The following is a 25,559-nucleotide window of genomic DNA, read 5'->3' as shown; positions in this document are numbered from 1 at the left end:
CATCTAGTGATTTTCTACCTCAGAGCATATTCCATGTTACACACCGAGACAGTCTTGTCACCAGCCTCCTTTGCTCCAGGAGTGACCTGCTGTTTGTACTTGCTCTCCCAGGCCCTCACCCAAGGCCTAGTAAACATTAAGAGTGCAATAAATGTCTGAGGATACTCAACTGATGACCACCAGAACAGACAAACCAGGAAAAACGAGTGTCTAGTCAAGTTTTGAAGAGAATGCATGCCTAATCACACTATTTGTACACATCCATAATTGTTACAAAATTATCTGATTAAAAAAAACAAAGACAACCTTAGCAGAAGTTCATTTTTTCCAAAGTATTGGCCACCAGTGGTACAGCAGATGGTTTTAAGTGGAACTCAATCTAAACTAACATTCGTGAGAAGCACATCATAGGAAGGTTGTTACCTTTTCAATTTTCTTTCACCTCTGCAAATTACATTCAGGAGAAAATCTTGGTTTGGTTTTAGAATGCCTTTACCACATCTGTAACCATTTTTTAATCTCTCTTTTAAACAGAAAAGTCTAAGGCATAAGATTGGATACTTCTTCAGAACAGAGTAACCAGACAGAATTTTTAAACTTACTCTTTCACTTTATTAAATTTTATGATTTGTAAATCTTTCAGAGTCCTACCAATAAAACAGAAACTACTCTAAATACTTAAAAATAGAGAGGCTCTAATGTAGGAAACTGGTTACACCAACACTGGAAAAAGTGAGAAGCTAAGTAAATGAGACAATCCAGAGATTAATGGAAATAAATATCTTATTTAGGCTGGAGAGACAAAAGGAGGAGGTGGAATAACTGGAACACAGGGGCTGGGAGAAGCTAGAACCATGCTGGATATGCCCAGCAGAAGTTGGAACTGCTTAGAGCCCCAGCCACTGCTGGAGACTATCAGAGTCAGAGGTGGAGAAGTAATACCTGACTTCTCTCTTCTCTCCACCTTTCTACCAGTGACTCTCAGGGGCTATAAAAGTCTGCATGACACAGCAGATACAAAGGGCATGATTCCCAAAATACAGCATAGGGAGAGAAGGGCAAAGATCATCTCTGGGGGTGACCCAACTCAGTTCTGGCAGTTAACGTCTAAAGATCATCACAGATGCAGTTTTTCATTTATGGTGGGGATCTTTTCAAATAAATTTAAGTAAAATAAGGGAGCCAATGTTAATAAAAGTATTAAATGAATAACAAGGAGGAGGAGATGCAGACAAAGATGATGAAGAAGAAGAAGTGGGGGGGGGTTAGGAGGAGGAGAAGGAGAGAACCTTCATGGCACAGCCTCTTACCTTTTATCTTATTCTCCACTGCCAAGCACAGAGTCTGAAGGATGCTCCCTGAGAGATCCTGTAGGATGTTGAAGTTTTCTGTATTGAAGAGAAACTTCTCAAATGGCTCACTGGCTATTTTTTGCAACTCCTGAACATCCTGGACATTGATCCCTACCACGTACAAAACAACTCCACCTTCTTTCAACTTGTCAGCTACCTCCAGGACTTCATCACTTGACTCTCCATCTGTCACCAGTATAACTATCTGAGGAACCCCTTCCTTGGCTCGACTGCCAGCTGCCTCAGTCAAGTAATCAGTCCTGATAAACTCCAGAGCATTTCCCGTGTTTGTGCCTCCTGTACGGTAGGGTAGATTCTGGATCTGCTCCAGGACCACGCTTTTCAGAGGGTACTGATTTAATCGAAAGGCCGGGTAGATATTGTCATTATACTGGGCAAGTCCCACTCGGACATGGTCACTGCTGATATCAAGCCCCAAGACGACGGACTGAAGGAAGTTCTTCACTTTCCAGAAGTTCTGGGGTCCAATGCTGGTTGAGCTGTCCACTAGGAATACAATGTCTGCCAGGGCTGCTTCTTTGCAAGCTGCAAGAGAGAAGTCAAAAGGGATGGCATCAGTGGGTCTTTGCTCAAAATGCTTAGAACGAGTGGAGCTGGTGAGAAAAGGTGAGCAATGGCAGGCAGCCTATACTCGGTGGTTCTCAGATACTACCCTTACCCTGGAAGCTATGTGCAAAAAGAAGTAATATCCCCTTGCCCTGCCTTCCCTCAGCTCCTTCATCTTCTGAGGCTTCTGTCTTGCTCTACTGATACTTCCAATCTTGGAATCCACTTGGGCAATCCCTTAAAGCACATAAAGAAGGAAAACACTTCTGTAAATGTAGCAAAGTGCTGCAAAAGGGGTTGCCCTCTTCCCAAATAAGAATAAGCAATCAACTTCCTATCTTTTGACAAAGATACCTCATCTCTAGGAGTGTGCTGTCACCAACAGGTTAGAAATTTGCAGTGTATCTCATATGCCATGGTACATCTCATTGCAGCCCTACCACTTACAGTTCTATGACCGTTTATCATTCACCTCTTTGAGACTCACTTTCTTCTCTGCATAAATCTTTCTTTCAGCCTTCATACTGTCACAGGGTTTTTATGAGAATCAAATAAGATAATCTACTGCAGAAAACAATATCAAATAAGAATATTTACTATACAAGACAATATCAGTCCTCTTGCATTTATTTTTACCATTTTGTAGCCCACACTTTGGAGCACTGCCCTCTGGCTACTGGAGCTGCTTTGTTGCCTATGAAAACCAGTTCCTTTCCTTGGGTCAAGGCTCTGAGATGTAATTTATAGGCAGGATCAGACCGAAGCCACCCTCCTATGGGAACTTTTCATGAGATCACACCCTTCCTTACCTCCCTCTACTTCTCTGTCCTGCATCCCCCATATTCATACAGACCTCCCCTTAAGCTCTTCCTTAATAAATCAGTTATATACAAATCCTTGCCTTAGGCTATGCTTCTGGGGAACACAACCTAAGATACCTGCTTTAGTGCAATGGGTCTGCTCTAAAAGACCAAGAATCAAGTCCTAGCTCAAGGTAATTCATTTGTATAACCTTTGGCCTCAGTTTCCTCATCTGAAAAGTGGAAATAATAATACTAATTGCCCTATGTACCCAACAAAGTTAAAATAATGGATCAGTCAGATGAGTAGCTTTGAAAACTATATAGCACCAAGAAAATGGTAGTTATCATTGCTATGTATATAAAACTACTTTGTAAACTTTGAAGCACTATGAAAAGTAAGGCATATAATATTCATTTAAGCATGCAAACGCAATGTCCCTACTACTCATAGGCCAATCATGCACCTGCTGCATCAAATGGGTCAAAAGTTCCAGCATCTTTTCCAATATACCTGCTTTTTACATAAATATGAAAATCATGAAAGCTCTATCCTCTTGTGGGTTTTGATAGAGCTCACAAGCAAACATCTCTTTCCTTGCCCAAAGCTCTATACTTTATTACAGAGTTTAGTAACTGATTTATAAGTGATTTTCACCAGTTTATGCCTCATCACCATCAATGGAAGCACCCAGTTGATGACAGGTATATCATCACAGGTAATGAAAATTAATTACAGATGATGCTTACAAGCACCTCTGATGGACTAGGCACTGTGCCAAGCACTTTACATCCATAATTTTATTAAATATCCATGCTCTCAACAGCTCTCTGGGGCAGGTACTATCATCGTAGGAAGAAAACCATTTCAGAGAGATAAAGTAACTTGTCCAAGACCGCCAAGTTAGAAAGTGGAGAACTGGGATTTGAACCCAGATCTTTCTTTTCCCTAAATGCAAATTCTTAATCGTTGCATTATATTAACACACTGGCAGCAAAAAAAAAACACAAAAACTTCCTGGGAGATTCACTGTCCCTCTGCCCTCCTCCACCCTCCATGCAGGCAATATGGGTGAATCAACAGAGGACTGATAATATCATCAAAATGGAACAATTAACCCTTCTTTCCAAAATAGACTTATACAACATCAACACACAGAATCAGCATAGGGAATATAAGAGTCACAAAGATAAAAATTAATATGTCATTGGTCAAAGAATGAAGAGGAGCACAGAATGTAGATAGTTTCCTGAGATTTTAATTTTAAAACTAAATATGCTGTATTAAATGTGCCCAAGCAATTAAGGCACATGGAAAATGAAGACAGTGGGAAGGATGAATTAAGTCCATAAAGTTTTGAAGTCTATGACCTCCACATCAGAAATAAGAAAGGAAAAGACTTTGTACCTGGAGAGACGTGGTCAGCAGGTTGAGCAGCCTTTGCCAAAGTGTCACAAAGCTCCTGCCGCAGTCTCTGGGCCAGACTGCCCAGACTAGGGAAGTTGGGAACAAAGTAGGCAAATTTCTCCTTAGGACTACTTGCCATCTCCCTGAGCTCTGTCAAAACAGCATCTTTGACTCCAACAGCATAAAGCAGGATGCCTGCCCTCCTAAATGCCTCAGCAGGCTCCTGGACGCGGTCCTCAGAGGGGCCACTGGTGATCACCATGGCAACCCGAGGCACCCCCTGGCTTGCCCGGCTCCCCGCTGTTTCTTGGAAGTGGTGATCTAGGATGAACTTCAGGGCCAGACCTGTCTTTGTGACCCCAGGCTTAAACTGAAGCCTCTGAATGTGTCTCAACACATCACCTCTGTGATGGTAGGTGGAAAGTAGGAACTCTGAACGGGGCACATCACTGTACTGGGCCAGGCCCACGTGGATGGTCTCTCTGCTGACATTGAAGCCATTTACCAGGATGGTCAAGAAGTTCCGCACGCTGCGGGCTTGTTGGGGGTTGATGCTACTGTCCACCAGAAACACGACATCTCCCACAGAGGCTTCCTTGCAGACTAGAGAAGAGAGACACGTTAAGGTAAAACATTACCACTCCCAGCTGGGGGTCCGTCTGTCCCTATTCAGAGCCTTCACACCATGCACGCCTGCCTGCATAGCTCTCTGGTGGTAACCAGTAGAAACGAGGTCCAGGCACACTGCCCTCTTCCTTGACTTCCTCATGCCCAGCATTTCACTTGTACACTTTCCACACTCTACTCCATTCAGTTGGGCCCCTGACCCTGGTCCTCCACTCACCCCTTGAACTTAATAAAAGAAACCAGCTCTCCACCAGTAGTGGAGATTGTTGATGTCCCACTTAGGTCCCCTTTTCCCTCTGGTACAACCATCCCTCAGCTGCTCCAAGTACTACAACTAACTGCTCACTTGTACGATTTTCTCCAGAGAAATGCATTGCATTTTCCTACATTGTCACTTTCTTAACTCCTCCACTAGTTCTTTGTAATTTTAGAAAGTGTTTGAAACATGAAATGAGACTGTCACAGCTTCTCTTCACAAGCGAGGGGAATCAGAGCCAAAGAGAAAATTTAGAGAGTTTCATAGTTTGGTTTGGTTTTGTTTTTTTTTCCCCAAAGAGCAGTCTGTGTAATTATATTTGAATATTTAAATTTCAATCTTGTCTCAATGGGACTTCAGGCTACTCAAACAAGCTTCCCCTGATGAGACTTTCATCTTGCAACATCTCAACAATCTATTAAAATGATTGCAAAAAATTGCAGAGGTGTCACTGGCATTTGGTAAAATCTATTCATCTTGGGATGAAATTACTATCAAAACAGCTCTAGCAGAGAAGACAAATCAAAATGCAGAATCGATAGAACAGGGCTGGTTCTACTGAGAGCTTGGTTAAGCATTCAGATATATGGTACTTTTATATATTATTTTGTCATTTGGAAATAAGCTTTGAAAAAAAAATCAAGTGCCCGCCATTCACAAAAAGCTTCCAGATTCTGACTAAAGTCTCCTTAAAAGAATTGTTTCCCTTTCATTAATTATGCTCCTGTGATAGTTTCTCTTAAGGTTGTCACTACCTTTAACTTTCGGGCAAGATACTCATTTTTTTACTTAAAGAGTCCAATGTATTACCAATTCTTTGAGACTTGATGAAGCCAAAACTAGTTGCAAAGATGATGATCCCCCCCAAAATCTTCCAAGTCTCCATTCCAGGTGTACCTACAAAGAAAAGGAAACGTCATTATTAAAAATTAGGTCTTCATAAACTTAAAATGGGTGCATTGAGATGGAAATGCCAGTGGTCAATGAGGGGAAGGGGTAAGGGGTATGGGATGTATGAGTTTTTTCTTTTTTCTTTTATTTCTATTTCTGGAGTCATGCAAATTTCTAAGAGGTGATCATGGTGATGAATACACAACTATGTGATGATGCTGTGAGCCACTGATTGTACACCATTATGGACTGTACATGTATGAAGATTTATCAATAAAATATTTTTTAATGAGTGTATCCATGTATGTTACTTATACCTCAATAAAGCTGTTTATAAGAAACAAAAAAAAACATGTCTTTCCCCAGACTAACAGAAGCGTTATAAAAAAAAAATTAAGGAAATATTGCCACATTCTTCCAATTGTGCAAAGGAAAATGGTCTTGGTGACTCAATTCAGGAAGAATTTTGTAAACAACCAGAGTGTATACCTCAGACTTCACTGTTTAAAGTTGTCCAGATATGGCTATAAAAAAAAGAAGAAAGAGAGAAGACATATAGGGCAGGGGATAGAACTTCCATTTCTCACACTGAATTCATTTGGTAGAACATAAACATTTCTGGATGATTTTGCTTGTATTTTTTTTTTTTCTTGGTGAGAGATAAGGACTTTATTATTCATGGCAGAGCAAGCAGCATGAGCATCAGCGTATCTATGCTAGTTCTCCTTATCACCAAGTCCTAAGAGGTCTAGGTGAATGTGATGTGTTCACTGGGTTTGAGGCAAAGCTGAGCAACATGTAGAAAAAGATAGAAATGCCTCTTTCTCACTACTGAAATCCTCAGTTCTCCCTTTAGGGACTCCAAATGATTGGATGAGGAGATTCTCTCACTGTTGAAGGCAATCTCCTTTGTTGATTGTAGCTGTAATCAGCCATTGATGCAATCAACTAACTAATAATTTAAGTCCATGAGATACCCTCACAGTAAAATCAGTGCTTGCTTGGCCAGATATCTAACCAAGCTGATACATGAAATTCACCAGAACACTGCATTAAGTCATATAGTATGTACACTTTCCTGTTCAGATTCTTTCACTCAGTATGTTTTTGAGGTCCATCCATGTTGTGTGTATCTGTAATTTGTTTCTCTTTTTTGCTGAGTAGTATTTCATTGTATGGATATACCACTTTTTTGTTTGTTTTCTGTATGCTAAATGGTGGGGTCACATTTCATTCTTTTTCCATGTGAGTATCCCATTACTGCAGCACCATTTGTCAAATTGTTTTGTTTGGTTGGTTTTTTTTTTTTTTTTTTACATATTCCAAGTTTATTCTCGAATGTCGGTTCACATCAGTGGGACCATACAGTATTTGTCCTTCAGTTTTTGGTTAGACTCACTCAGCATAATGTTTTCTAGGTCCATCCATGTTATTACATGCTTCATAAGTTTATTCTGTCTTGCTTGTATTTTTATACAAGGATAAGGTGACCCAATAAACATTTGTGCTGCAGGCAGGAATATTCAAGTATCTCAAGAGCACATCTGCCTGATGAAATCAGACCAGACTAAAAAGGTTTTGTGTTTCCTGGAAGGAACCGAACATTAGACTCCCCTCCCCTAAACCTGGCTCCAAGGTCTCCATGAAAATTACCCACCCCCACTTCCACCTCTATTTTTTTTAAACTGTAAGAAGTCCATTCATTAAAAATAAGAACAACAACAGAGCAATCACATTGAATGAGATATTCCAAGTGAAACAAGGAATGCCTCATCTTTATTTCCTTAGCTTACAGACACCCTCAGCAGAGTGCAATGGGATTAAAAGCCAGGACTCTCAGAAGTAGACTGCCTGGGGTTGAATTCCAGATCCACTACTTGATAGGCAAGTTACTTCACTTCTCTGAGCCTCAGTTTACCCATTAGTAAAACAAGGTCAATAATAGCACTACCTCCCTGGTTTGTGATGAAGATTAAATGAGTTCATTATTGTAAAACACTTTATCTGTCTCTGGCATATAGAAAACATTATTTTAGTACTTAGGCAATAAAATAAGTCTCCTTAGAACCTAAAAATGTAAAAGAAAAAGAGAAGTCCCTTAATCTGAAGCTAGGAATCTGTAGATAACAGAGTGGTTGTTTTGTTTTAATTTAATTTATATCGTTTGATTTAATTTACTTACTTTATTTAATCTTCACTTTCAATTGATGGCTGCTTTGCAAGTTACTGTGCTAATATCTCTATGTTTCTTACCACACACCCTGGAGACACCAGAAAGACAGGACTTGACTCTGCTTATTTTGTTGATAAAAATGAAGAAATTGAGTCCCGGAAAGGTTAAGTAGCATTTGGGGAGTACCCAGACGATCACTGTCAGAACCTACCCCTGTCCCCAGGTGGTCAGACGCCAGGTCCAGTCAGGCACTAAACCTCAAACATCTGCTTCAAACCCTCCAGTGAAAATCTTCCAGTCCACAGTGTCATTCAACAACCCAGAGCCCACTTTATGTAAAATGAAGGCCTGTGAGAACCGTACTCGGGTGGGGAATGGGGGAGGGGGCTGAGGTGGGGGGATGGGAAGGGGAATGTGAGCACAAGCCCTAAATTCATTTATCCACCAATTAGGTCTTCAAAGAGCAACATTTTGTGTCCAAAACACTGAGCTAAGTGCGATGGAAAATGGAATTACAAACTTTGCTTTTATGCTTAGATAACTGATCAACCTATTTGGGGAGAGAAATTTTATATATAAGAAATTGAGTAAACTTTAAATCACATTCTTTAAATTTATCCAAGAATGTAAGCTAGAACTTTGACAGTGTCTCCCTCACTTCCCAGTCTTGGGCCCTTTAAGTGGAATATTGTGTGAAAAATAATCATCACCATGCCCAACACACAGGTGATGCCCAACAGTTCAGTCCTTCTTTCTGGGAAGTGTGAGGATAGGATGAAGCTTCCCTGAGGAACTATCTCTTTACTGTTTGTTTTATTTGCTAAAGCTGCCAAAATGCAATATATCAGAAATGAAACAGGTTTTATAAAGGGAATTTATACGTTGCAAGTTTACAGTTCTAATACATAGAAATGTCCAAACTAAGACATCCAGAGAAAGATATCTTAACTCCAAAGAAAGGCCAATGTCTATCACATGGGAAGGCACATTAGCTCACATTTGCTGCTCCTTCTTTCTGGTTCCATTGCTTTCAGCTTGTGATGCCAGTGGTTTCCTCTCAAAGTACCTGTAGGCCTTCATTTAATTCCTTGGGGACACAACTCTGGGTTCTGGCTTTCTTAGCATCTCATGGGAAGGCACGTGGTGACATCTGCTGGGCTCCAAAATTCCTGTCTAGGCATCTTCTCTCTCTGCTGGCACTCCAAGCATCTCCAAGTGTCCACGTTGGCTCTAAATCAACTGCTCTCCAAGTGTCTCTGTCAGCTCTCCATCTTTCCCTTTCTGTGAGCTCTCTTAAGACTTCAGTAAACTGATCGAGACCCACCTTGAATGGGTGGAGTCACATCTCCATCTAATCAAAAGTCACACCCACAGTTGAATGGATTTTATCTCTATGGAAACAACTTAATCAAAAAGATCCATCCTGAACAATGGGTCTGCCTCCACAAGCTTGGATTAGGAAAAAGAATATGGCTTTTCTGAGTACACAACTGCCCCAAACCAGCACACTGTGCATGCTTAATTTACTCCTTCAGAGGGTCTCTGGGATGTGTAGTAACACATCTATTTTATTATTTATACCAACAGAAAATATTGAAAAAAAGTCTTGACTTCAAAGGAAGCCCTTTGGCCTTGATTCTAGCTTCAGCTTGGCCACTTGTTCTGTGGACTTGAGCAAGCCGTTTCACCTTTCTAGGGGCCTTGGTGCTGATTTTAGACACCTACTATAATTGCTCACTATATTACAAACATTCTCTAGGAGACTGGCCCAGTGTTTTTCCAATAAATAGACATGATATAATTAGATTTCTCTGTTCCGCAATTTCTATATCAGCCTCCCTCACCCACCCCCACCATGCTTCCTCAAGGAAGCATAGAAGTTATTTGAGAGGAGATACCTTAAGGCAGTTAACATGTTATTCACCAACACATTTTTACCTGATGGGAAATAAATGAATGATAATTGTTAAAGAACAGACCATTCTAGTAGATTAAGGACAATATGAAGGTAAAGAGCATGAGAGTTTAAACGTACCAGGAAGAATGATCCAAAATAAATTCTTACATTTATTATGATTATGACAAGAAAAGACTTCACTTCAATTTTGAAATTCTTGGGTTAATAAAGCTGATGAAACTTAAAATCTTCAAGTAAGGTATCTATGTTTTCATATTCCTTTATGTCCTAAATATTGCTATTCATGTGATTAGTCATGAAAAATGAGAAGTATATTTAATTAATTGTAAATAAAACACTAAAACTGTTAATCAAAATCTGTTATGGGAATAAATAATAGGGGGAACAAATGTTAAAATAAATTTAGTTTGAAATGCTAGTGATCAATGAAAGGGAGGGGGAAAGGGTATGGCATGTATAAATTTTTTTTCTGTTTTTGTTTTATTTCTTTTTCTGAATAGATGCAAATGTTCCAAGAAATTATCATGATGATGAATATGCAGCTACATGAGGATATTATGAATTACTGATTATATATGTATAATGGAATGATCAAAATAGGAATGTTTGCGCTTGCTTGGTGTTTTTTGGTATTTAAAAAAAATAATTAAAAAAAGAGGAAAAAAATCTGTTATGGGAAAGTCAGAAGTTTATAAACATTTTGCAGCTGTACATGTGTGTGTATTATGTCAATGAAAAGAAAAATGTCTTTAGATTAAGGAATTAATATTCTTTGTGATATATGCCATATTCTAGTTTGCTAAGCTGCCAGAATTCAATATACCAGAAACAGAATGGCTTTTAAAGGGGGGAATTTAATCAGTTGCTAGTTTACAGTTCTAAGGCTGAGAAAATATTCCAATTAGAACAAATCTATAGAAATGTCCAATCTAAGGCATCCAGGGAAAGATACCTTGATTCAAGAAGGCTGATGAATATTTTTTTCTGCCATGCGGAGACCCAGGTTTGATTCTCGGTGCTGCCCATGCAAAAAAAAAAAAAAAAAGAAGAAGGCTGAGGAAGTTCAGGGTTTCTTTCTCAAGTGGAAGGGCACATGGTGAACATGGTCAGGGTTCCTCTCTCATCTGGAAGGGCACATGGCGAACACAGCATCGTCTTCTATCTTTTTCTCTGGGCTCCCTGTTTCATGAAGCTCCCCGGGAGGCATTTTCCTTCTTCATCTCCAAAGGTTGCTGGCTGGTGGACTCTGCTTCATGGTGCTGCAGCATTCTCTGCTCTCTCCAAATCTCTCCGATTCTCCAAAATGTTTCCTCTTTTATAGGACTTCAGAAACTAATCAAAACCCACCCAAATGGGTAGAGACACACCTCTACCTAATCCAGCTTAACAATCACTCTTGATGAAATCACATCTCCAGGGAGATTATCTAATTACAGATTCAAACATACAGTATTGAATAGGGATTAGAAGAAAATGGCTGCCCCTACAAAATGGGATTAGGATTAAAACATGGCTTTTCTAGGGTACATACATCATTTCAGACTAGCACATAACATTTCATGAAAATGTTTATATCTGAATTAACCCATTGAAGAGTTTTGCATTTGAGTATGTAAGACTCCCCATGGAGGCAAAATGTGAAGCCATTAAATGAAGTTTGATTAAGTATGGATAGGACACCAATTCTTTCTGGAAATAACTCTAATAAAGTTGGCATAGAGAAAGACTCTGCTCAAAGTATGTTGCTCAAACAGTTAACTCACTAGAACAATCTATTCTCTAATTGTAAAAATTACTTAGCAACCACCATGGTAATAATTGATATTAGGTAAGAATCATCAAGGGATATTAAAACCATCAGGTGAAAGTTTGCTGGGGACAGGATATTAACAGAGTCTCAAAGCATCTCCTGACAAATTGCTTATGTTACAAAGGGCAAAAAACTTCCTTTACAATGGAGAAACTTGATGGATTCCACATAACCAAGTGATCAAAATTAACATCAGCAATAATGGAATAAACCAACAGCATGTGTCTCCTAATGTTACGCATGAGAAAATTCAGTGATCCATGACCTAAATCTAGGAATGAGAAAAGAATATTAGCTGAAATACAAGGACAGTCTACAAAACAGCTAGCCTGTATACCTCAAAAAGTTAGTGAAGGGCGGGCCATGGTGGCTCAGCAGGTAAGAATGCTTGCCTGCCAAGCCCGAGGACCGGGGTTCGATTCTTGGTGCCTGCCCATGTTAAAAAAAAAAAAAAAAGTTAGTGACATGAAAGATAGAAACTGAGGAACTCATTTAGATTAAAGGAGCTTAAAGATATATGAAAACTAAAAGCAATGTATGGTCCCAGACTATGAAAGAAAATAAAAAACATTGCCATAAAGGACATAAAGTGAGATCACTGTAATCTCAATATGGACTGTATATTTTATTTTATCAATATTAAATTTACTGATTAGGATCATTGCATTGTAGCCATGTAAGAAAACGTCCTTGTTATTAAGAAATACACACTGATGTATACGGGGTTGAAGAGTCTTGATGTCAGAAACTTACTCTCAAGTGTTCAGCAAAATTATAACAGCTCAGAGAGAAAGAGAAAGACAGAGAGAGAGAAATAAAGCATTGCAAAACTCTTGCAACTATTTTTTTGAGAGTTTAATGTTTGTCAGGTAGTATGTCAGGCACTCAAAAGAAAAAAGCAAAAGAAACTATTTCTTTCTTCCAAGAACTTGGAGTCCAGTGGAATGGAGAGATGAATAAATTGCAATATCACAGGGTGAGCAAAATAACATAGAAACCTATACAAGGTAATGAGCTCCTCCCTCCTCCAGGGTGAAGACATCACAGAGAAAATGCTGCTAGACCTGAGATTTGAAGGCTAATTAGAAACTTGCAGGTGAGCAAATGGAGAAGGGAATTCCAGGCAGAATGGCAGGTGCAAGGGCAAAGGAGAGCAATTAGTGAGGGGTTAATAAGACGCCCCAAAGACAGCTCACGGAAGGCCTTGGAAACTAAGGTTTTAGAGTTCTAGGGACTCAGTTAAGCATTCACTGAAGCTTCTGCACGTGTGGAGTGTAAACTCTTAAGTTGTGATGAGTCCAGCGGAGACCTCTGATATTCTGAAATACGTGAACTGAGAGGATGGATAGAAGAAGGGCTCTAGGCAGATTTTCTCATACTTGAACTATAAACCATCTTAACCTCAGTTAATGAAACCAGCAGTGCTTTTATATATATTTATCAATCTCCCTTGAGATTTCTGTTCGGCCTCTGCAGACCCCTCAACAGTAAAATGACAAGGATTCCATCGTTAATATTCTAGGCCAGTGGTTGTCAAATTGGAGCACACATCAGAATCACCCCGAGGGCTTCTTAAAACTCAGCTTCCTGGGTCCCACCTCCAGGTTTCTCATTCGTACCTGTGGTGAGGCCAGAAATTTGTGCATATCAGGCTAGTCTAAGGAATCACTGTCTTCTAGGCATTTAGAAGGCAATATGGGCCTGCCCAGGCAGATGGCCACTCCACTCACCTTAAATAGCATCTCTAACTCTACATGGGGAAAGTCAAGTGTCTTCTATAGAGTGAGGAGGGAGAGAGCTCATCAATGAATAAATATTTTCTTAATATATATATAACTCAGAGATCGGCAAAAGTTTCAACACATTTGGGATGAAAGACCCAATGCAAATTATTTTACCACATGTTTTCAACTTTCTTTCCATTTATACTCTGTTCCCAGATCTGAAATCCAGAGCTATATTCCATTTTTTTTTCCTGGTCACTTTACTAGGGTTATGGTAAACACTGTTTTTTTGGCTTTCTTACCAGACAGTCTTACAATGTACCACATCTGGGTAACAGGAAACTTCAGAAAGCAAACAATTATGAACACGAACGGGCTCTTTTGTATACATCACAGCATGTTTGATGGTAAAACGCTAAGGTTTGGTCTTAACTGAGTGCATAAACATAAACTTTTGCTCTCCGTGGCCCATTCACAGATCTTACGATGGCTTAGATATACACAAAACTTCGTGGCAAAATATTTGAGGGAGACTGTGTCAAACATTTCAGTGATAATCAGTTAGTCTTCAGGCTCAGAAAAATATAACAAGATACAGAATTGTGGAGAATTCCTCCAAGGAAGGACAAGAATTATAATGCCAGAGCCTAGCAGGGCGCTGCACAAAGCAAGAAATGGATGCCAATGGCCAAGCCCCTCCCTTCGGCGGTGGAAATCACACGATTGGCACATAATTAATCTGTGAGGTGTTTGACATTTTGTAACTAAACAAGCATCTCAGCTGCTGGGCAGTTTTTTAGCCATCTTAGGTCCCCTGCATAGCCTGACTCATCTGGTTTTCCGTACTGCTTAGTTCAGGCATCAATTAGGCCATTTAGCACATTACACTGAAATGATCTGTTCACATATTTCTCTCCCTCACTGGACCAGGAGCACATGGAGCATGGAGCCTCTGTCTCAGAAATCTTTGTAGCCTGGACACATCGGAATCAACTTATAAATACTTTCCTTTTCTGATGAATATGCAAATAACCCAACAAACTGCTGAATGATTTAATCCAAGGGAAAAAGAAGATTCTTTATTCAGTCTCTTTCAGTGCTTGCACGGTTCTTCAGCTCCATCACCACAGCATTTCATGAGCTTGGTCTCGCCAGAGAAATGGGAATCAATGTCCTCATTTCTGTCGGCTGTTCATTCAGGAAGGATGCCCACCACCCGCTGTGCAGAGCTGGCTTCTCCAAGGGGTCAGTGCCCTGCAGTGACCCCACACCTCCTCTCACCAGAAAACCTGGGAAGGGCTTGTCCTGACAGTCACCAAGGGCAAATACTGACAGTCCTCTGCAGTTGTCTGGTCTGTCATTAGATAAACTGTCCTTTGTCTCTTTTCTGTCCTTTAAGAAGTTTGCTCCAGAAACGTTAGAGAAATTACAGTGTGGGGCAGTAAACACTGTATTGAAATTGACTTTGACTTTTCTGGTTCAAGTGCCAGCCCTGCCACATTCTTATTCTGTGGTCTTGGGAAAGTCTCTTCAACATTCTAAGCCTCGCTTTGCCAACCATAGAATACAGGCTGTAATACCTTAATATAACCACATGACGGGCTTATTGTGGGGACTTCACGAGCTAATGGGGGAGAAAGGATTTTGTACAAAACTGTAAAACTTGATAGGTTACCATCAAATTTGTCAAGCAATAATCTACAGAACAAAACTCCCCAAGTCTAGACCTTTCTCACTGACAGACCCAAACCTCAGCCTCTTTCACTCCAAAAGAAGTGCTTTGCTTGATTCAAAACACTATGACTACATTTTCTCATCATTGTGTCTAGGAAATAACCATGCCAGGGTGAAAGTGAGTTTTCAGATTGTAGAAGACTTTTGACAGTAGCAAGAGAGAGCCACTCTAAACCCATGGAGCCAGGTGCTGTGCATGGCATCTGGCCACTTAGGTGAGATAAATTCTTTTAAATTATCAATGTTCCTTGAACTGAATCTTCTACTTTTCTTTCTAGGACCTCAACTTAAAAATAACTAAGTGCAGTTGGGCCATTCTTCGTATCTTTTTTGAATATCTACAATAGTATGTGATAATTTTTTAAAGACAAAAAAAAGTTCACTAAAGGCAGCAACACAAGCCTACCTAGTCCTCAGAAAGATAAAGATATTTCTTTACAGATGGCGAGATGCATTGATTTGCAACAAAACCTTGTGAAGGTCACATGATTGTAAGACAGCGTGTTTGGCCAAGACTGTTTCAATCCTGCAGATTCAGACTATTTTACTTCTTGCTTTCCTCTGCCTGGAAGGCTGCACACCATTCCTCAATCCCAGTCCATATGCACATGGACACACCTCACACATACACACTCACCTGGTGGGCTCCTCTTCATCTTTTGAAGCCCAGCTAAGATGTCTCCTACCCAACCCCAGCCTGATGGCAAATTATTCCAGGTTCCATTATTCCTCTGAATCTCATACACTTATTACAATGAATAATTGGAATTTGTTAAGATTGGGTCTTAACAATTATCCTCAGCACCGAGAACAGTTCCCTCCTTTTCTCTTTCTTTTTCTTTCTTTATTCCTCTCTGTTCATGGCAGCTCCAGGCTTCCAGTTGCTTAGATAAAAACCATGGCATTACCCTTGACTCCTCTTTCACACGCATGCCCTGCATCCAACTTGTCAGGAAATCCTGTTGACTCTACTTTCAAAGCTGGGTATCCAAGAACCAACGCTCTCTCATTATTTCTTCTGCAAACAGCCTGGTCCGAGTCACTATTATCTCTTGCCTGGATTACTCCCATAGGCTTCTACCACGTGCTCCTGATGTCCTTTCTCAACACACACCTAGGGAAATCCTTTAAAAACCTAAGTCACCTCTGCTTAAAATTCTCCAATGTTATTTCATTCAGAGTAAAAAGACAAGATAGACTCGTAACAGGGTCCTATATGATCAGGCCCCCAGTTTTCCCTCTGACTCATGTTCTACTCTCAACCTTATTTATTATATTTGGATCACTGTGGCCAACTTGCTATTCCTCAAATAAGCTGAATATGCTGTCTGATTTTGCACTTGCTGTTGCCTTCCTCTGGAATGCTTTTCCCCACACATTTGCATATATCCACATGGCTAATTCCCTTGTCACCTTCAAGTCTCTGCTCAAAGACCACTTCTCAGTGAGGCTAATCCTGCCCATTCCATTTCAAATTGTTATTCTCATTCACCCATTGCATCTTCTTTGCTTTGCTTTTCTCCAACTTTTTTTAATCACCTTCTAACATGCCGTATAATATTCATCATGTTTATCATTAATTACCTGTAATCACACTCCCACCTCCAGCTGAATGTAAACCCTACAAGGAATCGTTTTGTCCTCCATGACATAGCCCCAGTTCCTGGCGCATAATAGGTGCTCAACAAATATTCGCTGCACAAATGCCCTCATTCAGTAAGAAAGATTTCCTGTTCTCAAGACAGTCCCTTTAAATCTACAACGATTTAGAGAGCTTCAGGAAGTTGTGTGCCCCCAAGGCCATTATTTTGGAAAATGAGGGACACAAAGCCATCAGGTTTTCTTTTGAATTTTAATTAAAATTGTATTTTTAATTCATTTGTATTAAAAATATAATAAAAATAAACATAAAACTAAAAAAATTAAAATATACTTAGCATATTTGTAGAACTAGGAAAATAGAATCGCAGGCACAGTATTTGAAGGGGAATTGGTTTAAGACATCTGCGAAATCTAGCATGGGTCTAGCCTGTGACTGCAACATATGCCCAAGGAGGCTGGGGAGAGATACAGGCAGAACGATGAATCTTCTAAAAACCACAGCTGCAAAAATTCATTTAAATAGTGAGTTGCTCAAACATGAGACTCAAGATCAGGCTGGAATATTCTGGGAAAACAATTTCCTGCATGAGCATTTTAAGAGTTGTTGTGTTTTTCAGCTCAGAACATCTCAAGGCTGAAATATCAAACAGATATTACTCAGCATTTCACTTGCTAGTGACTCTACAATGCACCATATTTGATGTCTCTGCAAAATGTGGAAAGGGGTCCATGACTCTTGGCTAGTGGCAAAATAAATGTACCCATAGACCTTTCAAAGACCATTCCTTTGAGTCAGAAATTGCCAGACAGACTTTTGTGATGGCAAACTATTTTCAAAGGCCTATGGGCTATGCATTCAAGAGCTGTATTTTGCATTTCCTGGGCCTATCTCTTCACCTCTGAAAGTTCATATAAAACAGAACCAAAAAGTAACAGCTTTTCCTCCTGTGGACACTGTGCAATCATTCTCAGGTGATCTTTTATTCTTTCATCCCACAGAAGCCATCCTTAGTATTCTCCATCATCCCTGTGTAAGAATATCAGTCCCAGCTATCTAAAAACTGTACACAAATCTAATTTTGATCATTTTCATGTTCACTTGTCTTGACACACTTTATGAAAACAACCCTTTTCTTGAAATCTAATGAATGATATGTATGCTATTGTATTTAGAAGGAAGTGTGCTGATGGCTGTAATTTACTTTGAAATACATCAAAAATAAAATGGATTGATAAATGGACAGGGGCATGGACACATTCGAAAACAACCACAGTTAAATGTTAATGGTAGAACTTAGACAGTGACTATATTACATGTTCTCTGCAAAATTCTTTAAATGTTGCGGTTTGAAAATTTTCATACAAATTGAAAATACTCATTTGATGTATCCATTAAAAATTGTGTGTTTTGGGACCTGCTAGGATTTGATAGTCAAATCCAATGAATCCTAACAAACTAGCTAGAGGAATATGACTCCTAGTTCTAATTTGAAATTGCCTCCATTGCCCCTGGGAATGCTCTAAGAGAGTGTTATTTTTCTATGTAAGTTTTTTATCTCCACTATTCCTATCTTTAGTATAGACCATTCTTCTCCTAGCAAAATAATCCATGAGCTATGGATGAGTCCCCAGAATACAAGTCAGGTTCCCTTTTCCACACAGATGGTAAATTCTGGGGGCAGCTCAAAATATTTCACATCTCCCTACGCAAAACAAGATTCAGAGATTGTCAGATCCCTCTTCTCATATTTTTTCACTCAAGGAGTCACTCTTTCTCTGGACAGTTAGATACATCTTTGGGGTGGGTTCTCTGTCTCTATCCCTGTCTCAACTTCTCTCCATCTCTTTGCTGTTCGAGGGCTTTCTCATCTGTCTATTTATCCGTCTATATGTCTCTGTCTTTCTCAGCCTATGAATGAAAGAGAGGAAAAGTATTTTCAAAAATGAGAAGAAACAAAATAAAAAGCACTATATGTAAAACTATCCCTGGGATAAAGAAACTCCCTCTTACCTGGCGAAATCTTTCCAGATGACCCTCTCAATTTCTTCCTCTTGTCTTCAGCACTGTTTGAGCAGCTGGGATTTCCCAGAGCACAGGAAGGCTCAAGGGCAGACTGACACATCAGCTTTTCCAGTGTTTAATACTCTCCTGGGGCAATGGAAGGGGGGCAAGGGGAGGAGAAAGACTGTCTTTAGGGTGAATGACACATCCCGTGAGTTCCTGCGTGCCTTATAGCCATTAAATACAAACGCCCATTCATTCTATAAACACCAGTCTCAAAATAAATACAAAATCTCACCAGGCAGAGCATTTTTTTTTTCCCCATGGGCAGGCACCGGGAATTGAACCCGGGTCCTCTGGCATGGCAGGCAAGCATTCCTGCCTGCTGAGCCACTGTGGCCCACCCAGGCAGGGCATTCTTAAGCAATAATAATAAAGCAATATAAATTAAACCAGGCTTTTCCAATTTTAATTAAAATTCCCTAGAACAAAAATCCATCATAGTTATTCATATTTCAATGTTGTAGTCTCCATCTCAAGTCTCCATAAGTTCCTGGAGAACAGGGACTCTGTGTCACTCATATCCCGTGGGCGTCCTCTAGAAAAGAGTCGTGTACTTATTTGGTCTCAACATCTGCATGTATGATGGATGGATGGATGGATGGATGGATGGATGGATGGATGGATGGGTGGGTGAGGTAATAAATTAATGAATGGGATCATGACAAATACTTCCTGCATTAATAACCTTCACTGAGGCTGGGTAATCCTCAAGTGTCTTCATTCATCTTAAATGTTCTAAACTAGCTCACCACAATCCCTTCCTCTGGTGTCCTTTATATTCTCCCAGGGCCCTCTGGAAGTAGCTTAGACTTCCAGATGACTTAAGCCTCAAGGTCTTGTACTCTCGAACACTGGACCTGACTAAATAGTAAGATCATTTCTTCCATCACTTCAGAGCATCCACCACTTTTTTCTACTCTGTATCCTTTCCTTGACCTTGAAGCCATATACCCTGCTTCTCTTTATGTGTTCTTCTCTCACAGGTGAGAAGTTTCCTATCTTAGTTTTGGTTCTCTCAAAACCAGACCCTGAGCCAAGGACTTAGGTGTAGATAATATATTTGGAAAGTGATCACAGGAAACAAGGGAGACAGTACAGAAAGTAAGAGCTGGAAGGGAAGAAAAATTTTAAAGTATGCCTTAATGAGTGTGATATCTCTGTAGGTGACTGGAGTTCAATCCTCCTGGGGACTCTTTAAGAAACTCTGTAGAGACAGTTGGGATTTATTAATCAGCTGCCATCTCTCATTAGTTGGGCATTAAATCCGCAGCACTTCCAAACATCCCTGTGTATAGGCTGAACAAGCTCCTTTAAGACTAGAGAAAGCCCTCAGGCAAAGAGGCTTGAAGACATGGGTTTTGTGGTGGCAGCCTGTGTGCATGCTGAGGACCTGTCCACCCAGCATCACCACCCAGGTGACCTCCAAGATGCATTGAGGGAATCTGGCATGGGACACCAATAGCATCTGCTATACTTGACAAACCACCTTACCTCAAAACCTCAGGCTCCCCCTCCCACTGATTGTTCTACCAGGAGTGGGACTAAATTCCTCAGATCAGAGTCCACAATTCCTTCTTTTCTTTCCCACAAACCCTTATGTCAAAATCCTCTATTGCCCTCATCATAGCGTACTGGGTTTGTTTCTTTCCATGTTGTCTCTCTCGTTAAATTGTGAACTGTTCAAGGATGGGAGTTGTATCTTGTTTACAATAACTGGCATGTATTAGAAGCTCAATAAATATTTTCAGGGTAAGTAAATGAACAAATAATTGCCTCAAGAATATGCCTAACCTCCAAAAGACCTTCTCTAATTTTTCCTTGTAAATGGCCTGATATCATGTTAGACTCCAAAGGCCATGCCTTTATTCCAAGATGGACCCTGATCAAGGGCATATCTGACAAGTAGAGGGGGGAAGAGCCTCTCTATGGATCTATAAAAATGTGTTTGCTAATTAACTAAAAGACATGAGAAACCTTTATCTCTAAAATCACAGACTCTCAGAAAATTTGCAGTTTGAAATCATATTTAATGAGAATGACACACTTCATTCTTGTCTGAAGGATCGAAGTCATTTTAACACAGAGAAACAGCTTCAACTTCCAACTCAGGTGCAGAGCTCCTGGTAAGGGTTTTGGACAAAACATTCCACACTTAACTTTGTAGTTTCCAATAAAACTGGACCCTGGGTTCTCATCTCAGCCCAGGCCTGATGTTGACCCCTTCATACACAGTCCTGCTTTGCTTTGAACTAGCACAGTATAGCTTTGTTTAAATTTTACCTTAACCCCACCCTTTCTCCAAATACTGTAAATAGTCCATGTCTCCCTTTATTTTGTGAGATCTCCACGGTCCTTCTGGAGTGTGGTTCACCTCACTAAAGCAAGTTAACTAACTTTGTCAAACTACAAGTGTGTCCTTGGTGGACAGATGGAAAATCTGTAGCCAATTTTCAGTAGCAGATTAATTTATCAAGGTTGCTAGTCAGTTACCTTGAAAGGCACTTTGACACTGGGCAGGTAAGGGATAAGTCAAAAAAAATTTAAAGACCTAAGGGCTTTGAGGTTATAGTAGACTTTTGAGAAAGACCAATTTATGTGAACCCAGAGAAGAAGGGTCCTTGACTCTTTGCTTGCCTGGAATGGTAACCACGCGCCTTATGGGAAGCTGCTCCATTATACCCTTGGCTCCAGGGGGAGCTTCCAAGCACAAGACTCAATCCCTGGGCTACAGCTTTGGCCTAGAAATCAGTGTGTGACCCAAGCTTGGCCAATCAGAGTCCTTCCCTAGGTTTTTTTTCCCTAACATCTCTGGTTATGAAGCTTTAGAGATGTAATTCTGGAAATTGCCTTTTGCCATGGTTTCAGTTTTTTAGGGAAGCCAACCAGAGACAAAGACCCTGAAGCATTGAGGAAAGCAGATATGAAATTCTAAGGAATCAAGTATCCAAATCCAATTTGAGCTCTTCCCTTTTGACTCTTTCCCTACTAAACTTTCATACTTGAGATTCATTCCATCTCTGCAGATGCATACCTGTATTCCTTTCTGTCAGACAAGGAATACCAAATTATTCAATAGCTTTTTCCTATTTTCTTTTGCTACCAGGAACCTTAGAGCCAAAAATAATACTCAGCAGCAAATGTTCACACATTCACAAAATTTAACCTTGGAAGAGCTGTTCCGGCTTATCTAGTCAAAACTCCATTATTTTGCAGAGAAAACTGAGATTCAAAAAGGTGAAGCAATTTGTCCAAGGGACATATTAGCAATTAGGCATTTTCTTGGGTAAGTGGTCACATCTTCTGACTTCTGCTCCTTTTATATCCTCTGTTCTTTTTTCTGAAAACTGCCTTGAATAAGAGTATCTCCAATTTCCTCTTAACTTATGGAAAGGGGGAGGGTAGAGGATGAAGGAATGATCCCACGAAGGGAAAGCAGAAAGAGATAATTGGATTTAACCAAGAAATCAATACTGTTCAGTCCCTACCAAAGCATGGAAATTTACACAAGAGATGAAGTTCAGAGTGATTTCAGAAAGGCACCAGGGAGGGGACAAGTTTTAAGGCTAGAAAGTAAAGACTTGGTGCTGAACTCAATAATTCCTAATACTTGGTTATAATTATAGTTCTGAAAACTTACTACATGATATACGTGAATGAATGAAGTAGTATGTTAATTAAGAATGAAATAAGTAACTGCTAGTCACAAATTTGTAACTTAGTGTATTCAATCAGAACAGTATAAAATCCAGGCTCTGGCAGAATCTCAGAACCAAGTCACCTCTCTAAGCCCCTCATAGGTGAGAAATGGCAAGAAGAGAGATGATGAAATACATTTAAGCTGTGATTCAGAATATCTTTGTGGGGTTGTTGGGAGCAGCCATTAAGAAAGGGATCATTTTCAACATCATGAACCAATATGAGATCCCCTGGGAAGAACACATGCTTATAATCAATAAACAAACTAGCTTCCACTGCTAACATCTGCCTCCTCACCCTCTCAAATTCCAACTGATCTGGAAGCTAGAAGAGGTATTTGGGGACCACACAGTCTTGTTCCCCTCTTCCATCCCCGAGAGATACAGAAACAGAATGCCCTTTCTCATTTTAGCTCAGAAAAGGGGACAAGGATCTCCCTCCATCCCCAAACTAACCCTGGACCCCTGGAGATGGAGAAGCAGCCCAGCCATCTAACAAATGCTGTCTGGGTATTCACAGGGTGAGCAACCGTTCACTGACTTCTTGGAATCCAAGACTATTCCCAAAAGCTATGTTCCCTGGGGAGACAAGACATTTACAGCCATGAAAAAGAGCAGACAAAGGAGGGATTGAGAAACCAAACACAAACAAAAAAATAGCTAATCTTTTTGCAGCCAAAGCCTGGGCTTTTTGCTCATTCCTATAAAACCATTATTTTTAAAACTGTACACAGAATGCCCAATAGTTCTTTGTTATATAACTCCATCAGGCTGCAGGAAAGCTAGTCCAAATCCATTGTGAAGGATGATGATTTGCTTTGTATCTTAATCTAGTAAAACCATGTATTTAATGTTTCCTTGGATAGAACTTCTATAAAAAGGGATAATATTCCTCCCTCAAAAAAAGCACAATTTTCATATGAGAATTAATTAAGTACAAGGTGAAGAGGTCATAGCCAGGACATCAGTGATCCTGATGTTGGCCATAAATTCACCTCCTCTGACAAATATAGTTTACAACTCTAAGTGATAAACACTACTCTCTAAATAAATAGTCTAACAAATGTAGTTTCTTATAGCAAACTAATGGTCTCAAGGTTACAAGTCAACGGTCTTTCAAAGGTTTATGTTAAGTAAACTTTTGAGTATTACAGGAAATTCTTTGCATTTTTAAAAAAATTGACCTAGCCAGAAAATCAACTTTATGATGGCAAAATATGGATTAAAGATAAGTTTAACCCCATTTTTTTGCAACTCACGTGTAAGTATTTTCTGATCTTCCTAATCTATGTAAAGCAGTGCTTTGCCTTCTCAAAAGCACTTCTATGAACAATTTATCATCCTTTCAAATTTACTATCATGGAAATTATCAACTTAATTTTAATCAAGGCTGATTCTAAGATTTTAGTGGCTTATAATGTAATTCCTAGCTAGATGGAGAATCAGTGAATTTTCTTTGATCATGGGTATGATATGGTTGGTAAATTCTTTAAAACACCTTACCAGGAACAGTGTAGTTTACAGGTTTTGACTTTCATCTATGCCCTAGGAGAGGTGGCATCTCCTAATCTGGGTGATCAAGTAATCTTTAGTCAAAAGGCCACATGCTGGAAAGGGCTATTGCTGGTGCTTCCGCTGCCCACATCTCCAACCAATACCAGAGATTTTAATCAGCATAACAACCATTAAAAATGGAGTTTCTCTGGCAAGAACAGTGACGTTCTAGATATGTAGATGTAGAAATATTAGCGACACTCCCCATCATTGTACAAACAGGATTAAAAATTTAGCAAGCCCAATGTGCTGTCAGACTACTGCTGGAGACTTGTTTCTCAGATGGTTCTGAGTCCAGCCCCTGACTGTGAAGGACTCTTGGTCCCCTCACTCCATCTAAATGGAAATCCAAACGCTGCCCATTGACCATTGTCTCACTGGTCTCTGGGGAGTCTTTCTTTCATACAAGATGCTATCATGAGCTCCTACAAGACTAAGAACTAGTGCTTTCTTGATCTTGTCAAGCAGGTGGTCTGTAAACCAGCTCCCTTCCTCTGCCTGTTTGTGCCTGCTTAAATATAAATGTCTAATGGGCTGACTTTAGCCTGAGACTTGCTTTCTCCTAACATGACTGCAAAACAGGAAGATATGAAACCTATATATAACTCTGGCATCTAACATTGGACTCCACAGATATTAACCAAAAACTAAAATTAGATAAACATAAAGCGCCTAATAATTATGAACAACCATATCGGTTTAGATTAGATGGCAGTACTGAGACAACTATCTTTATCTAATTTACCAAATTGTAATGGAAATTTAAAGTAACTTACAATAAAAAGGTAGAAAAAGACCCCAAATAATAAACACAGAACAAAAAAGAGAGAGAAGACGTATCAAAAAGTCAAGAAAGGAGAAAAATAAATTAAAAGCCATTGGCTGAAGAAAGGAATAGTAATTGAACGTAGACTTTACCTTTGATCTTCCTAATAGCCAGGGCAAGAGGTAACCACAACGGGGTATGTGGCTGGTCCAGAATGGTGTGTTAAAACAGTCCTGGCAAGGACAAATACTGTATGGTCCCACTGATGTGAACGGACATTCGAGAATAAACTTGAAATATGTCATTGGTAACAGAGTTCAGCAGGAGTTAGAAACAGGGTAAGACAATGGGTAATTGAAGCTGAAGGGATACAGACTGTGCAACAGGACTAGATACAAAAACTCAAAAATGGACAGCACAATAATACCTAATTGTAAAGTAATCATGTTAAAACACTGAATGAAGCTGCATCTGAGCTATAGGTTTTTGTTTTGTTTTGTTTTGTTTTGTTTTGATTTTACTATTATTACTTTTATTTTTTTCTCTATATAAACATTCTATATCTTTTTCGGTTATGTTGCTAGTTCTTCTAAACCAATGCAAATGTACTAAGAAAT

General features: G+C 39.7%; 1 protein-coding gene across 1 annotated transcript in view; it reads right to left on the bottom strand.

The window, feature by feature from the left end:
• Positions 1 to 19,119, bottom strand: part of LOC143657560 (collagen alpha-4(VI) chain-like) — a 115,978-nt gene extending 96,859 nt beyond the window's left edge. Inside the window, exons 1-4 of the mRNA XM_077130092.1 lie at positions 18,874 to 19,119; positions 5,821 to 5,907; positions 4,128 to 4,730; positions 1,311 to 1,898 (exon numbers count right to left, since the gene is read on the bottom strand). Of these exons, the coding sequence (XP_076986207.1) occupies positions 1,311 to 1,898; positions 4,128 to 4,730; positions 5,821 to 5,907; positions 18,874 to 18,985 (1,390 nt within the window). The 5' untranslated portion in view covers positions 18,986 to 19,119. The remainder of the gene's footprint in view (positions 1 to 1,310; positions 1,899 to 4,127; positions 4,731 to 5,820; positions 5,908 to 18,873) is intronic.
• Positions 19,120 to 25,559: the final 6,440 nt, after the last annotated feature.

Source organism: Tamandua tetradactyla, chromosome 15 (genome assembly GCF_023851605.1).
Source record: "Tamandua tetradactyla isolate mTamTet1 chromosome 15, mTamTet1.pri, whole genome shotgun sequence".
NCBI classification, from domain to species: Eukaryota; Metazoa; Chordata; class Mammalia; order Pilosa; family Myrmecophagidae; genus Tamandua; species Tamandua tetradactyla.
The sequence above is the reverse complement of the archived record's forward strand: the minus strand, read 5'-3'. Positions and strand labels throughout refer to the sequence as shown.